This window comes from Aspergillus campestris (genome assembly GCF_002847485.1).
Source record: "Aspergillus campestris IBT 28561 chromosome Unknown P168scaffold_4, whole genome shotgun sequence".
Lineage (NCBI taxonomy): Eukaryota > Fungi > Ascomycota > Eurotiomycetes > Eurotiales > Aspergillaceae > Aspergillus > Aspergillus campestris.
Window position 1 is genome coordinate 1,975,712 of NW_020194339.1, and position 15,401 is coordinate 1,991,112.

General features: G+C 51.3%; 6 protein-coding genes across 6 annotated transcripts; 3 read left to right on the forward strand and 3 right to left on the reverse strand.

Annotated features, from left to right (window-relative positions):
• Window positions 1–121: 121 nt before the first annotated feature.
• Window positions 122–2,002, reverse strand: P168DRAFT_310165 (DUF4419 domain-containing protein; the record flags this gene model as incomplete). The annotated part of the gene is made up of 3 exons (XM_024839377.1): window positions 790–2,002; window positions 573–654; window positions 122–177 (listed from the first exon to the last, which is right to left on the reverse strand). The coding sequence occupies exons 1-3, from the start codon at window positions 1,816–1,818 to the stop codon at window positions 122–124; spliced, it is 1,167 nt and encodes a 388-aa protein (XP_024694653.1). The 5' UTR covers window positions 1,819–2,002.
• A 913-nt stretch (window positions 2,003–2,915) lies between these two features.
• Window positions 2,916–5,060, forward strand: P168DRAFT_267008 (Ytp1 family protein). The gene is made up of 5 exons (XM_024835008.1): window positions 2,916–3,208; window positions 3,273–3,350; window positions 3,436–4,278; window positions 4,328–4,457; window positions 4,507–5,060. Exons 1-5 carry the CDS (start codon window positions 3,092–3,094, stop codon window positions 4,830–4,832), a joined length of 1,494 nt encoding a protein of 497 aa, XP_024694654.1. The 5' UTR covers window positions 2,916–3,091; the 3' UTR covers window positions 4,833–5,060.
• Window positions 5,061–5,272: 212 nt separating this feature from the next.
• P168DRAFT_251165 (ubiquitin-activating E1 family protein) lies at window positions 5,273–6,982 on the reverse strand. Its single transcript, XM_024834259.1, has 4 exons — window positions 6,732–6,982; window positions 6,624–6,681; window positions 6,404–6,575; window positions 5,273–6,351 (listed from the first exon to the last, which is right to left on the reverse strand). Exons 1-4 carry the CDS (start codon window positions 6,766–6,768, stop codon window positions 5,377–5,379), a joined length of 1,242 nt encoding a protein of 413 aa, XP_024694655.1. The 5' UTR covers window positions 6,769–6,982; the 3' UTR covers window positions 5,273–5,376.
• Window positions 6,983–7,616: 634 nt separating this feature from the next.
• On the reverse strand, window positions 7,617–8,372 carry P168DRAFT_317559 (putative allergen; the record flags this gene model as incomplete). Its single annotated transcript, XM_024840113.1, has 1 exon — window positions 7,617–8,372. One exon carries the CDS (start codon window positions 8,370–8,372, stop codon window positions 7,617–7,619), a length of 756 nt encoding a protein of 251 aa, XP_024694656.1.
• Window positions 8,373–12,231: 3,859 nt separating this feature from the next.
• P168DRAFT_303737 (CPBP family intramembrane glutamic endopeptidase) lies at window positions 12,232–13,753 on the forward strand. Its single transcript, XM_024838788.1, has 4 exons — window positions 12,232–12,386; window positions 12,443–12,483; window positions 12,585–12,959; window positions 13,039–13,753. Exons 1-4 carry the CDS (start codon window positions 12,374–12,376, stop codon window positions 13,534–13,536), a joined length of 927 nt encoding a protein of 308 aa, XP_024694657.1. The 5' UTR covers window positions 12,232–12,373; the 3' UTR covers window positions 13,537–13,753.
• A 24-nt stretch (window positions 13,754–13,777) lies between these two features.
• On the forward strand, window positions 13,778–14,960 carry P168DRAFT_303738 (sucrase/ferredoxin-like domain-containing protein; the record flags this gene model as incomplete). Its single annotated transcript, XM_024838789.1, has 2 exons — window positions 13,778–14,200; window positions 14,259–14,960. The coding sequence occupies exons 1-2, from the start codon at window positions 13,823–13,825 to the stop codon at window positions 14,958–14,960; spliced, it is 1,080 nt and encodes a 359-aa protein (XP_024694658.1). The 5' UTR covers window positions 13,778–13,822.
• Between the last annotated feature and the right edge of the window lie 441 nt (window positions 14,961–15,401).

A 15,401-nucleotide genomic window follows, 5' to 3' on the forward strand; every position in this document is an offset into this window, starting at 1 on the left:
TCGGGGCCAAAAGTGGCTTGAAGCTCTGTATTCACGTCCTGTACGGTCTCCGGACCAGAGGAGACCAGCGTCAATGGTTCGAAGGCTCAATGGAACCCATGGACGTGTTGTTCAGGCCAATCTAGGAATTAGTGGCCGAGATACAAAGGCCAGGGACTGGAATCGTGGGGCATAGATCTAGCGATCACAAGTATAGTGGAAGGTACCCCCAGATTAAAATCTGATTCCCTTCACTACTCAGATTAAGTCTATTTACTTTATATACCGAAGAGAATCTATCGCCCAGCATATCGGGTTCAATCCTAAGCTTGGTTTCAGAACACGGAGGATAACAATAACGGCTGTTAATATTGATAAAAACTAACGCGAATAAGTCCAGCCCTCGAGCAAGGTACCTTTAGCCTGCTGAAACCCTCACATCATAGATACTGCTCATGCCGGCTAACCTTATCAGCTAGATCAGAAGGCTCTAAGCTCCTTTCGTCTTGTGTACAGTCTGGACCACTCACGATGTGAGGTATCATCTAGCGGGCTCAAGGCCGATAGCTCATCATCAATCTTCTGCATCTCACGGGCCCGATTCTCGGCTTCTTCTGCTCGCTCTTTTTCATACATCCACCACCCCGACAACGGCTGGATCGAATCGAGATCAGCCTTTTCGGTTGGAGCTGTAGGGACATAGGGAATTCTCTCAATCTCGCCTCTCTCGGTCCTTCGATACGACGGGGAGTCGGAATGATCCCTCGTGCCATCAAGCATCGCCCCGCTTGACGTGGCTTGGATGCCGACTGACCCGGCAAGCATCACTGTGTCATATAAAACCCCATTATCGTTAACAGCGACAGGTACGGAGGCGTAACCTGATGGAACGTCGTCTGTGTTAACACGGCGTGACAAAGCGTCATCCAGCCCGAACTCAGTCTCCCGTGACTCAAATTTTCGCGAGGAGGACGACTGCATGTTTTCTCGGTGCAATAACTGTCCCTTTTCATCCCAGAAACAGAAGACCGTGATCCACCCAGTCAGATAATTCGGTCCGCTTCTCATCGACTCTTTGTGTGCGCATTTGCTCCAGAATGTCAGCACATCCGGTGCGTCGGGTCGGTCGAACGATGCAACAAAATGATTCAGGACTGGTCGAAGCAGCTGAGCAAATCGCGCGGGCTCATCTCCCAACTGACGTAGCTTGTCAATCTTCGTCACCATTCGCGCCCAGTCCTCTCGCTCGCCTAACAAGGTCACGGATGGAATCCCACATGATAGGCTCATCTTATAAGAGAAGTATTTCTGCAAGGCACCCATCATCAAAATAGCCCCGACAACTTTGTCGGACTTGGTCGTGGTGCTAAAATCCGGCATGATCCAGCTTCGTAGATCCTTATCCACCACATTTTTCTCAATAAACCTTGTCATATGCAAGGCCAACCTGCCGAAATCAACAGTCTCCACAGTTCCCACATCGTACACCTCTAATTCCTTTTGGCCCTCGTGGGCAACAAAAAAGGACCGTAGCTCCTCTGCGTGTGCATTCACGAAGAAACCGAGCTGAGTGAGAATAGAGAACCACACGTCTTCGGGCCGGAGTGTCAGATGGTGATGGTCACTGTAGGCGTGGAACACGGCCCATACAAACCCGTGACTCGAGGCTGAAACGTGGGACGTGCTAAGGAGATTTTGAGAAAATGAGTTCTGTATCAACTTTCGGCTTCGGCGATGATTCTTCGGGCTGGCGCCCTTGAGGAGCTCTTCGGCGGAAGATACCTTTGGTGCCTTCCATCTGCGGGGGGGATGCTCGGCTGTGGTCAGGGTGACGGGCATATTGTCGAAGGAGTAATGTGAACGTGTAGTGCCAGATAGTAGTAATATTGTGGGGGGAAGTTGAAAAGTTGGGAAGTTGGGAAGCAGAGAGGAAGCAAACAGAGCTGCCTAATCTTATATGACGCTGAAGAGATGGCGAGGCTGAGTAGTGCGGGATGGTGTGGGGAGCATAGCCTACCACGACTATCAAAAACACGTATGATGTCGATCACGATGACGACATACGCAGAAGAGGAAGGTGCCAGATAGAGAGAAGTAATCTCAAGGCTAGCTCCGATGCAATCACCCATTCCTCACGAGATCTGCCTATCGGGGTACTTAGATTATAGTTCCAGACTGACCCATATATACTCCTACACCTGCTTCAAGTCCCTATTCGCCAGGTCAATGAACGGTATTGGAAGACTTGGCCTATACAGTTGAATGATTCAACAAGTTTGTATAATTCGATTTGATACATAGCATACAGGTCTTGTAGGTTCTATATACATCCAGTCGTGGGCTTTGTAGTAGCCCAGTAAGTCCCGTGACAACATACAAATTGCACTGATCAAGACCCTGTTATTTCACTTCCTCCTTCTTCATTCTCGTCCCGAGCTTCTTTTCTATCAGCCAGTTTGATCTAAACATGGACTTCTCACTTCGCATTGTTAACCAGATCAGTATCATTGGTTCATTTGTCCAACACGAGACAGTCGACCAGCCCCACAGCCAAGACTTAGCCCCAGTTGACTATGTATAGACGGTGACAACTATATGATCTTCCGTCAGAAGCATGTCGGTATGTTAGATAACTCCTCTCCATCATGTCGGTATACCTCTAATACCATTAGCCATCAAGCAGAGCCAAGTACAATTGCTTCAATGGCTTTGTATCTCTAAATCTACTGGTTTGTGGCATCTGTCAATCACCTTGGCTGCACCACGCATCCTGACACTTCTCACCTTTCTGATCTTGGCTCGACCATGCACTCCACCTGATTGATTCGAATACACACCTACATCTACAGGTATAGATATGTCGACATACTTCTTGCAAGTGGATGTATTATATGAGGATGTACGGTTGATACAAGGCGATCAGGTGACCCACTTTTCCCGCCAATCCGTGCCGCTTGAATGAACTCCGGGCGATCCCTCCGTCAGTTAGTAAGGAAGTACGTACGCCGTTGCACTCCTTCTTGGAACTTTACTTATCCTTCCTCTCCCTCCTTTTCTATCTCTTCCATCAGACTCCTTCGCACGCCAACTGCTCCTTTCGCGAAGACGAATCATGAGTCAACTCTTCTTGCGAGGAGTGCTACCGGCACTCCTCCTCGTTTCACCCGCCCTGGCCCATGGAGGCCACGAAAACGTCCCCGAAGGCGAAGCCATCTCCTTGGAGCCGATCGTACGTGTCCCACCCTGTCGCGGCGGACTCGCTCGATGGTCGCACTTGACTGACTCCACCCTAGGACTCGACGTTATGGATTCATATCATTCTGATGGGATTTGCCTTTGGCATCCTTTTTCCGCTGGGCATGGTTCTCGGGGTAAGTTTCTTTCCTAGGAAGCCCGGACACTTGGTGGAGTTCTGGGGAACAGTGGTGGTTGACACTCCTTGCGTCCCCGATATAGATCGTGCGCTCGCGGTGGCACGTTCCTGTTCAGATTGTCGCTACCTGTATCGCCGTCGTCGCCTATTTCCTCGGTCACGCCCATAAAGGCCGCCAGTTCGGGAAGAACGCCCATCATTCTTTCGCAAACGTCCTGATGCTCATGATGGCCGTGCAAGTCGTCTTCGGCCTCTACCTCAAACTCCACATCACGAAAGGCATCCACGGACGCATCCGCCGCGTTTTCGTCGTTGCGCACGGGGTGCTCGGAAAGGCGATGCCGGTGGTCGCTTGGGTCCAGATGGTGTTTGGGGGGATCGCGGCGCTGGGTTTCTGCCAGGATGACCATATGGGACAGTGTTTGGCCCACTTCATCATGGGTAGCGCATTCATCGCGTACGGAATCCTGCTCACCATCCTCCTCCTGGTGGGCCAGTACTGGCTGCGTCGCACGGGCCGGAGCCAGGAATTCTTCGACTCGTTGATCATCGCCGCCTGGGGGTGCGTCAACACCTTTACCGAGCACCGATGGGGCGGCCCTTGGGTCCACAATGACCTGCAGCATACCACCATGGGCATTGTCTGGTGGTGCGCGGGTCTCCTAGGTATCTGGCTGAGTCGCAACCGGGACGGTGGCCCCAAGCGTAACCTGATGCCCGCCATTGTCATCCTCTTGACCGGTTATGCCATGTCCGCGCACACGCAGCACCTGATGATCAGCACCATGGTCCACTCCATCTTCGGCTACACGCTGATGGCGGCTGGTGCGGCCAGAATCGTCGAGATCTCGTTTGTCCTAAAGGACAAGCCCACCCTAAGTCCCAACGGCTCGAACCCGCACAGTTTCCAATTCGTGACACCATTTGTAAGTGTCTGATCATGTCGCCGTGGGGTCACAACGCTAACTGTCGCAGCTTCTGTACGCCTCTGGTTTCCTCTTCATGGGTGCCACGGAAGAGCAGATGCAACTTCTCGACCAGGCCGGGGTCATGCACGTGTCCTATATCCTCATCTTGTACAGCATTGCATTCCTCCTGTTCCTGTGTAAGTCTACACCCGAATCCCCTGTGTAATAACCCCCTAACAATCGCAGTCGTCAACGTCCTTATCCACATCTACGCCGTCCACGCCTGGCCCGAATCCACCCAGCCCGCTCGCACCCGCTACGACGGTTTCGTCGACGAGGCCGAAAACCCCGACAGCTACTCCCGCCTGGGCGGCGCCCGTGTCCACCATCCCAACGGCCACGCCCGCTCCGCCGCCGAAGCGCAGCAGCTGCACGACGCGGAAGCCTTCGAGCTGGAGGGTCTGATCTCGGACGAGGAAGATGGCCACAAGGTATCGACCGACAGCCGACGTGGCCGGAAATCTGAAGACGGCGACGACTCGCCGTTGGTTGGGAAAGAGACGTCGCGTTGATTTGGTGGCGATCCGCATAAAAGCCGAATGCATCTTCTCTTACTTCATTTTATTTCTTCTTTCACCTGGTTACTTTTCTATGATCTGACCATCAGAGGCTTCTTCAAGAACAGCATGCCACCTCCGAATGGACTGTTCTGCCTATTTGTTTTCTTTGATCACTCGATTGATTGATCTGTTTATTCATGGAGGGGGCGTCTGTATTTATTTGCTGGGACTGGAGTTAGGAATAGAATATCATATTTGATTTCGAATAACTAGACTTCTCTTTATCATATTGTCCATTTAAGACGCCCTGTTTGTAGAAATATATTGCGGGCATGAGTACAGATACGGCTATTCGTGTGAATCCAACAAGACGGTTTCAGTTTATTGACATCGCCGATCACATACAGGACTGGCCATCGTATGGTTCGTCCGAGAATGATGATGATGATGGTGTCGAAAGGTATCCCAATCCTGTGATTCATGTCTATCTATCTATCGTACACTTCGTGAATATCTTTCCTGCCCCTAGTTTCCTAGTTCTGTTTTCTGCCGTCCCTCACATGGTATTCTCCTGTCCGTTTCCATTCCCAGTTTGGTTGTTCGTGTTTTCGGCATTCTCGTGTATGGGGAGCGTGACGGGTACGGTGGTCGTCGATGGCGGGGTAGGGTCGTCGAGGGAGATTGCGTTCGCGGCGGGTGGCACGGCAGCGAGGTCGTTGGGCATGCTGGATGGGAAGAAAGGATGGAGCGGGTAGATGGGAGAGACGGTCTTGTCGCCGTCGAAGAGGAGGAGGTTCTGGATGGGTTGTTCGCGGGCGCTGAGCACGTTGATGACGTCTTGGGCGAGTTTGCCGCCGATGAAGGTCGCGACGGAGCTGAGCTCGCTGCCGAGGTTTTGGAGGAAGGTGCGCAGGAAGGCGGAGTCGAGCGTGGCGATGTCGAGTTGGAGCTCGTGGTGCGCGTCACGGGCGAGCTTGGTGAAGGTTTCGAGATCCTGCGCGTTGAAGGTCGGGAGGGCGCCGCCGGAGAGCTTTTGGAATTCCCAGAGGGCGCGCAGGCAGGTGAGGAGTGGCGTTACTTGTCGTCGGCGGCGGGGGAGACGGGTGAAGTCTTCCGGGAGGGGGGAGGTGTTGGCGAGGAGGAGCGGGGAGTAGGTCTCGCGCTTGGTGACCATTTCGATGACCTTGTCATTTTCCTTTTTGGTCGTCACGTTGACGATGCTCCGTGTGGGGGTTTCGCGCGTGGCTGATACGACGTTGGATTTGGCTCGTTCGATGACAAAGTCGTGCGAGATGAGATCGGCGAAGATGAAGCCGTAGAAGCCGTGCAGCCCCGCTGCGTAGAAGGGACGCTGGGCGATGCGACAGGCGGCGTTTATGGTCGTGTAGGTCGCAAAGTCGAGTTCCGTTGCGATGATCACGTCGAATTGTGAGAAGAATTCCGGTTGTTTCGCGCGCACGTCCTCCGTGTCGATGTGGAGTTTTACCCGCGGGTTCATGGCGTGGACAGAGGGCTCTGCTGCTTGAGCGCGCTGCCAGCAGTCAGTGTACCGATACGCGAAACCAGTGCCGCAAGGAACATACATTTTGCCCAAGGCTCTCCTCACTGATGAAAAACTGCGCTCCCAGATCCTCCTCTTTGACGGTCTCATGGTCAATGATTGTTAGGGTGCCGATGCCAGCCAGGACCAGGTTCTTTGCGACTTCGTTCGCCAACGCTTTGAAGGTGATGAGGAGGATATTGGCAGATCGAATCCTGTCGTAGAGTCAGCTCTATACTGCGATAGTGGGGAATGCGACGTACTTTTCCTGGGCTTGCACACCCCAGAGGCGAATTTGACGATCGTAGAGGGCGATCTCGTCTGGCGAGGTTAGTCTGTATTCCTTTCCCAGACCACTGTTTCTGTCATACCTGCGCTAATGGACTGGGAGACGTCCTGGTCTTCCATGATGACTGATAGCTAGTGTGTTTATTCCACTCCGATATACTGACTGGAAGCAGATCAATCTGGCAGCGGGATGAGGAATGAGGGTGGAGAGAGCAATGCCAGATGAAGAAAGGTGAAATATAACCAAGAACACCCCAAGTGAAAGACCAATTGCCAAGTGGACAAGCCTAAAATCCTTCTGCAAGGAGCCGTCGGTGATTGCAATCAAAGGCAGTGAATCAATGCAGTCAATCAATGGAGAAATGCGGAGGACGCGACGGAGCGATGACGATGCGGATTTACGGCGGGCCGGATCGACCATGTAGACAATACCGATCTGTATTTTATTATTTTTATTATTACCACAGTTTCTGTTTCTTCCACGTCCATTGTAGTACTCTTGATATCTATGTGCTTGGGTAGAATCGTAAGGATATCAAGGTCAAGGTGTATATCAACAATTTTTTTCAAAAAACTATATACCAGACATTTGAGATTTAGTAGAACAAAGTTGAGTATTTTCTTTACTACTTGCGAGTACAAACTGTACTATAGTATGACCGCCGTGGTGATAGTGAAGATCCGTGTCTATCGGTAACTTTGGTAATTAGTGTATAATTACCATACAGCATTGATCGTTGGTCGTAGAGACAGTCACGTGACTGGGCTCCTATACTGCCGATCTGCATCTCCAGAACTACACTTCTTCAACTGAACATCAGCAGTCTACAGATCTACAGTTTCGCACATATGTGGGACATAAACTTTTGATGATGCACCCATGCATCCAGTATAGTCTATTGACAAACAGGTATCCCTAAACAAATCTAACCACAGAGTCTATATATACAGAACAAGAACAGAAAAATTTAGCCCTGGTAGTTGAGGGTAACGACCAGACGGACAGGGCCGCTGCCGGAGATGTTTCCACCGATACCGCCAATGTCGGTCTCGGCGGTGGTGTAGGCATTGTCGACGGAGGCAGCGTCGGGAGTGAGCGAGGAGCAGGTGCCGCTGCTCTGGTCGCAGATCTTCATGCCCTGGACCTCCATACCGGCGTTCTGGGCGACAATGGCGGAGACGTCGAAGCCGGACCAGCCCGAGTTGCCGTTGCTGCCAAAGTCGAACTCACCCCAGGTGGACGCGAACTCGCCCTGCCCGTCGGTGGGCACGCTCCCGGGGGCCGCACCAAAGCCTCCGTTGGTGTCGGGCTGGAAGGCGACGTACTTGGTCTCGCCCGGGTTGACGGTCAGGTCCAGGGCGTGGTGGCCGAAGAAGCCGTCCATCTGCCCGCTGGGGCCGTACTTGTTCCAGAACACGAGGCTCCAGCTCTCGGTCAGATCGCCCGAGATCTCCGCGACGTACTGGTACTGGTCGGCGTCGCCGCTGGAGATCTCGATGATGTTGCTACCCCAGGGGTCACCCGTGTTGCCCTTGTAGGTGATGTCGTCGCCGCTGTTGGCAGTGCTGGCTCCGAACCCATCGGTGGAGTAGGTCCCGCCGCCGGAAGAGGAGCTCGACGCGGCAGGGGTGGACGAGACCTGGCGTCTCTCGTGGCCTTGCGGGCGGGCAAGGGAGCCGGTGGTGAGGGCTGCCAGCAGCATCAGAGACTTGGTGAACTGCATTGTGGAAAGGAAGGTGGTAGTCGCGTCGAGCGATGTGGGTTTGATAGTAAAAAGATTGGAAGGACCGAAAGGTCAAAAGGAATGTGAGGTTTGAAAGGAAAGAGAGTGACTAGAGATGCACTTGAAGAGAATGATGAGGATAAGATCAGGACTCCAGAGGCAGATCTTCACCCCTCTATATAGGTTTCTCCTCGACACCAAAATCCTACCCCGCCACCGGTCAATGCCCACATACGGTGGTCTCGGATATCCATCGTGACGAGAAGGTCTGCTATCCTTGGAACTATGACGGCTGGATGAAGGACGTCGTCAGTACCTCGTGCGCCACTGGAGGCGCAGTGGATATCAACAAACGAAGAGGGCAATAGAAACAAGACTGAAACTTTGGCTTGTCAAAAAAGCAACGCGATTGGTCGATGGACTCTTCTAGTCTGGTTCATGTACCTCGCTAAGTAAAAACCGTTGATATCGTTGGCCATTGTGGCGGGGACCGCATTGTGAGCGGTTTTCCATTCCATGGAACTATCCATGTGGTTGTACCAGTCTTTGGGCCGCTTGTATGGACAAACGGCCACTTTTGAACCCAAGACAAATCACTTCATACCTATTGACACTTGATGAGATCCCATTCTCGCCAATACAAAGAAACAAGAAAAATCCCGGAAAACAAACGGAGTGTGGTGGCTGTCTAGCACAATGGAGGCGTTTTCACACACAGCCGCCCGACACGGCCGAAAGAAAGAACATACACCTAGTTCCTGGTATCGAGCAGATCGAACCATGGATCATTTAGTCCGGGACAGGGGCAAGTCCAGCATACCGCCGACAAGTCTCACTGGAATCCCCTTTGACTAATTGAAAATCTAGCCAATCGCCATACACTGTATGTCACAATTCCATGGATGCGAGTCTAGCCGACGACGCCAAAGTTGCAGAACCATGGGACGAAGCCTGTTTCAAGTCGGAGGCTCGGAATACCACCGGAATAGACCTTTTTGTCACTGTTCCTAGGATCATGGCCCTGACCCTGGCTTTGCCTTCGAATCCGTCATGGTGGCAGTGGAGACAGGCTTCTTTGGATCAGGTCCGCCTTTCGGGGCGCTTGCGACTACCAGTACCCGCCCTGATTATCAATCGGGGAGATGGAGAGAACGAAGTCAAGGTTCATGTGGTCGGGGGCGTTGTCGCCGTCTCCACCACAAAAGAGCTTTACATGAGAGTTTTACAGGAGATCCTTCCGCACGAGAAAAGTGACCTCAGATTGAGTTTTTCTTTTTTGCCTCGTGGGACACGATTTTTCTCAACTGGATATGTTTCTTGGCTCTCATACTCGGTTCTCAATAGCGTGCCAAGGATAGAAAGGAAGAAAAATACAGTCAGCCACCTCTCCCAAAATAGAGGCAGGCTCTTTGAAACATCGAACCTTGTAGTCTTGGAGTTACATCTGAAGACAAGAGGACCAAAGACAGACCATGTCCATCAGCCAGCTCCTCAAAGCCTAGAACAGAGCTGGTCTCCATCTCAGTCTAGACCGCGAGTCCACCTGTCATTCTGTCTCAGACACAGCGCTAGAAAACGCCCTGTGGGTTGCTTAGTCTCGGCATGGGAGGGCCTCGATCAATATGGGGTACGCACGTTCACGCATTGCATAGCACAGGTTCGTCAGACAATCGAAGCTAGTGCACACCTTTCTCCATCAGCCGTGGCGTGACAAGTAACTGGCAGACGACAGCTCTAGTCCCACTCCCCACAGCTACAATTTCTTGCTGATGGTGGGGACTTCCAAGAGTTTGACAAATGCCTAGGCCCACTGCACGGGCATGTCGTCCTTGGGTTGGAATGAACGCCCCCTCGCCCCCTCGCCCCCTCTTTGCCTGTGGTCTGTCTTGGATGCTTGGGGGCCTTGAAGGATACTAGGCCTTTTTTAGGTCTCATCCTTGGCTGACGTCTATCAGGATTTGAGCGTGGATGACGTGCTGTTGCGGGATTTACTGACCAGTGTTATCTGTATGGAGTCTTGTGGCGTTTGTCTAGTTTTGTTAGAAAAAAGATAGTAGTCATCTACTTTACATAGTGAATTGCAAATATGACTTCCCTAAATCATTATCACTTATCTCCAACGTATGCCAATATGTACGTATAATGTATACATACAACAATTATAGGCCAACAGGCCAAACCGCATACAAGATTATTCGTATCCTTCCATCCAAATCAGTGTATGCCATAATGCGCAGTAGAATTTACTCTGACCATTTCCAATCCCAGCTAGAGTGATAGTTCTTTATGTGATCAACCAGAAACTTGGCAACTCCCTCCTGCAATGCAAGTCCTTATATCATATTCAGGTTCAGCCATCTGACCATACACTTGAAGTGAATACCTTCTTCACGCAAGAGCTGATCCTCTTCTACTTTCTCCTCTTTCCATCTGTCTCTGATAATGGATGAGAATCACCCTTAGAAACATGCCTCTTGTCAAACTGGACAAGGATTACTTACGAAACCCAAAATAGTCATGGTATCTTCTATAGTAGCTTTATGTTCCTTTACTACAGATTATCATACGAACCAGTCAACCACGCCAGGAGACTATGATATCCGTGTTTCTGTGACAGTGTGTCTTCTAATCCGAGCAATGAGAATGATCCAGCTAACCTGGATAGACTCGTTGAACTCAGCGATGAACTGCCTGTGCGCTGAGACTCTCCCTTGTTGGGGATCGCGAGGTGAATTTCAAAACGAAGTGCAGGCTGGAGACAGAAGCTGTGCGCTAACTGGAATCATCAACACCTTGCTCATCTGAAGCAATGGACGGGTTGGTAGGCCTGCCACGTATTCTCCCTTGAGAAGAAAATCCATTGCTTGAAAACAATTTCATCCTATTCGAGCAACGGGGGTTTGGTACACTACTCCTTACAATGGGCTTCTCTTACTGCCACACATACATCAATTGCTTAGAAACTACGCCATGTGGGCGAACATGGGAATGTTGCAAATGACATGGGAGTTTCCACTCCTCTACAAATAGTATCATGGCGCATTCGGCCATCATAAGTAACCCTATATTCAGTGCAACAGGATGTAAGTGATCTAACCCTGGAAGTATATACCTTTTTTTTTGCTAATCTATCTTCAGGACGGACACAAGATCACCTGTTTTATTGCCGATACCTTCGGGGTAAATGGGAGAACACCGGATCCTTTGTTGATACCTGTCAACCCATATTGAGTCTCTAGTTACCCTACGCTGGCACTTTCGACGGAGTATTTTTGCAAACATGAGGGGGCTAGAGAGTCCTCGATTGAAGACGATTTCCCACTTGGCTTGGATTTATTTGAGAAGATTCATGACGGGCTATTCCAGCTGAACGGTTTGAAATGGAGCTCTCAGGCTACGGGGAGCATTGCTATAATGACTTCTTGCAACCTCGAACCAGGTATATTGGAGCCGCTGCCTTCATATTGCTGTATCAAGCTTGGGCATAGTAGGCAGGCATGAGGGTCAGTGATGAAGCCTTAGGCGTGAACCCGGGATGTATATAAATCATCGAGTCTCAACGGCGTCAATTGCATATTCGAACTATAGAAACGAAATAGCGTCTTGTCCGAAAACCGAATACATGTCATATTTATTGTAATGATAATATAATTTGTTCTCAATACTTTCAATAAATGGTAGAGGAAAACGACCAAAATGACTTCAGAATGGATGGAGACGATGCCGTCTTGCTGCCTTAGTGCCCGCTCTCTCAGGCACCGAACATCCTTGCCGTCGGTCTTTGTTTCGGTTGGTCCTTCAACCGTCCACGCATCTCCCTCCACCTATTCACCACATTCCATTCCTATTGTTCTTCAGGAAGCTCGGTACATTGTTCGATTGACCTTTTCTTTACATGGTATGGAATTTGTTTGATCGACCTCTATCCTCTCTTGAAACGGTGATATCTGCAGCAACTCCTGATCATCACCCCGTCGCATAGTATATAGTAAAACTGCCACATGGAAACATACGGTATGTGCCAATGACAATGATCGACACCAGTGCAGTTGGATCTAATCCTGTTTCAGTAGAACCCGCCTTTGCGGCGCAGACGGCCGCAGTCTTTTCGGTACGTATTTTTGATATCATGGCCCGAGCGCCCAAACGGCATAACTTTGCCTCTCCCCGACATGTCAGTCTAGTCTGTTGGCACAGCTAAGCAAACGATAGGCTGCTCTAATCCTGGTCTATGTCGCGCCGTTCTATCTGTCGTCTGCCACGCGACCATCGCAAACGCTCAGCCGGGACACCCCGTCTGTGATCCGGGCGCGCATTAGGGCGGTCACGCTCTCCTGCATAATCAGCGTCATTGCTGTCTTGGGACTATTGATCCAGAATGATGTGACAGTTCCCGAGGCTATGCACCTCCTCGGGTGGTGGCCGATCGGGCTGGCAGAAGTTCTTTGTACCCTGCTCCTGACGGCCATTCTCTTTGTTGGGCCCCTTTTTGAGCGGGTTGCGGAAGGCGAGTGGAAGCATGGAAGTCCTGTTGGCAGAATCTACGAGTCATTGAACAGTTGGGCGGGATGGAGGAATTATGTCGCCGTAAGTAGTGCCTTTATCTGATTTACTGTTGTCTAGCGCAGCTTATCATGTCATATTATGTATGCTGAATTAATCCCAGGGCCCCGTTACTGAGGAAATCATCTTCCGGTCTGCGATCATACCGCTTCATCTTCTCGCCAATGTCTCCCCAGGCCGGATTGTCTTCGTGGCTCCGCTCTATTTTGGCATCGCCCACGTACACCATTTCTATGAGTTCCGCCTGACCCATCCGGATACATCTGTGTTCATCGCCTTGTTCCGGTCTATCTTCCAGTTTGGATTTACGACGGTCTTCGGCTGGTATGCCACTTTTGTCTATCTGCGCACCGGGTCGCTCCTGGCGGTGATCATCGCTCACAGTTTCTGCAACTGGTGCGGGCTGCCACGACTGTGGGGACGGCTTGACGCCATGGTCCAGATGGAGTCACTGCAAGGCCCGGTATATGTCTACAGGCCTTTGGCAATGGGCTGGACTGTCGCATACTATCTTCTGCTAGTCGGGGGTGCTATCGGCTTTTACTATGGCCTGTGGCCTTTGACCGAGTCGGCCCATGCACTGGCCTTGTTCGCCAATTGACTCGGGAATATTATGGAACGACTATAAAGCATGAACTTGTTTTCATCGCGATCATTGCGATCAAATCCAATGCGATGAATTGACTTTGGTCGCGAGGCTTAGTAATCGGTCGTTATCTCCGAGTCGGACTCGGACTCCGCTCGGTTTTCTCCGCACATATCTCCATCTCCATCTCCATCTCCGTTATATCTTCATCTCCAGACTTTTTGTTTCCTCCATTCTTTTTATATCATAGATTATACATAGATCAATACCCATTCAGTTCTTCTCACTGAGTAAACCGCCAATGAGACTCCCCCGAACGATCCCCCTTCTCAAAGGGGTGACCAGCAAAACCCCCGCTCCCACACGATGCTTCTCCACCACAATATCCCGCTCGAGATCACGGATCGCGTTGGACATTCCCCCTCCATTTCCAGTGACACAGACATGTCCAGAACCGGGCTGCTCCTGTCCTCCAACCCCGGAGCTGCCCGAGGGCCTCCCAATCGACTATGACCAGCCGTTAAACGGGACCATGGCGGCTTACACCCAACAACTTCTCATCTGCACGGGACAACGCGATTGGACGAGTCGCATTGAGGAAGATGGCCAGGGAACGGGCTGGGGTGAACTGGCTAGGGGATTGAAGAAGCTGATGGGTCGGGGGGGACAATACGCTGATGTATGTTGTTCTGCATCCTCTTGGTGTATTCGACTTGCGGTATCTGACATTTGAATAGCCCTTTAATAACGTCCTCGTTTCCAACTCGTCCTTCCCCTCCTCCTCGAAGGACACTACATCCACCTCCGCCTCCGCATTCCTCTTCCCCAGCTTCAAATACTTCCCCTCCGTCCCCGCCGAACCAACGAGCGCCCCCACCCAACCCGACCTCTCCACCTTCGTCCGCGGCTTCCTCTTACCCGAGCAACTCAGCGCCTTCCAATCGTCCCTCCCCGAGTCAAAACAGGCAGAACTCACCCGCCGGCCGGAACTAGCAGCGGACTTCCCCGCTATCGACATCCGACACTCGCCGTTCGTGCTGATCTGCGGCCACGGTGGCCGCGACATGCGCTGCGGCATTATGGCGCCGGTGTTGGAAGAGACGTTCCGGAGTGTTCTGGACGGAAAGGGCTTCACTGCGTCTGCTATGGGGGATGTCAATGGCGGGGAATCCATTGATAGTCCCGAGCGGGCGCACATCGGGCTGATCAGCCACGTCGGAGGACACAAATACGCGGGGAATGTGATTGTTTATATTCCGCCGGAGATGAAGCTGGGCGACGAGACGCTGCATCCACTGGCTGGAAAGGGCATCTGGTATGGGCGGATTGAGCCCAAACATGTACCTGGTATTGTGGAGGAGACGATACTGGGGGGAAGGGTGGTGAAGGATCACTTCCGGGGGGGAATTGGGAGGGAGGGAGATATTTTGCGGTTGTAGTGTATATATAGTTATGGCATTGTATGAGCCAGATGATGGAGTATACCAATAGATGTATATGTTATACCTTTCCACAGCATAACCTGCTCTGGTCATTGAATATAATCTTTAGAAAAGTTCATCCCCCTGAAGACCTCATATACCTCACTCTTGCAAACACTTACTATTGAACCAATCTACTAGATAAACAACATCTCAACAACCGTTAACCCACCACTCCATATCCAGAATACAACGCCTGCAATGGTCAGACTGAGAACACTCCAAGTAACCCACTCCAACAACCAATCACCCCAACCCACCGATAGATCGACACATTAGCGCTGATACGGCCCCTCGTCCGTCGCACAGCTGTATGAACTAATTCTGGGCCCATCCTTAAATCCTCGAACCGTTGTTCCGTTCTCCTGACACCATCTCCACCATGGTGCCCGGAACGGT

What these genes read in the sequence shown, in the direction of transcription:
- P168DRAFT_303737 (XM_024838788.1), top strand. An exon ending in AGACGGCCGCAGTCTTTTCG is followed by an intron (nt 12,484 to 12,584) that starts GTACGTATTTTT and finishes AGCAAACGATAG; the next exon opens with GCTGCTCTAATCCTGGTCTA. An exon ending in GATGGAGGAATTATGTCGCC is followed by an intron (nt 12,960 to 13,038) that starts GTAAGTAGTGCC and finishes AATTAATCCCAG; the next exon opens with GGCCCCGTTACTGAGGAAAT.
- P168DRAFT_267008 (XM_024835008.1), top strand. Translation starts at nt 3,092, where the DNA reads ATGAGTCAACTCTTCTTGCGAGGAGTGCTACCGGCACTCCTCCTCGTT. An exon ending in CCATCTCCTTGGAGCCGATC is followed by an intron (nt 3,209 to 3,272) that starts GTACGTGTCCCA and finishes ACTCCACCCTAG; the next exon opens with GACTCGACGTTATGGATTCA. An exon ending in CGCTGGGCATGGTTCTCGGG is followed by an intron (nt 3,351 to 3,435) that starts GTAAGTTTCTTT and finishes TCCCCGATATAG; the next exon opens with ATCGTGCGCTCGCGGTGGCA.
- P168DRAFT_251165 (XM_024834259.1), bottom strand. Translation starts at nt 6,768, where the DNA reads ATGGAAGACCAGGACGTCTCCCAGTCCATTAGCGCAG. An exon ending in CTCCCAGTCCATTAGCGCAG is followed by an intron (nt 6,682 to 6,731) that starts GTATGACAGAAA and finishes TAACCTCGCCAG; the next exon opens with ACGAGATCGCCCTCTACGAT. An exon ending in GGTGTGCAAGCCCAGGAAAA is followed by an intron (nt 6,576 to 6,623) that starts GTACGTCGCATT and finishes ACTCTACGACAG; the next exon opens with GATTCGATCTGCCAATATCC.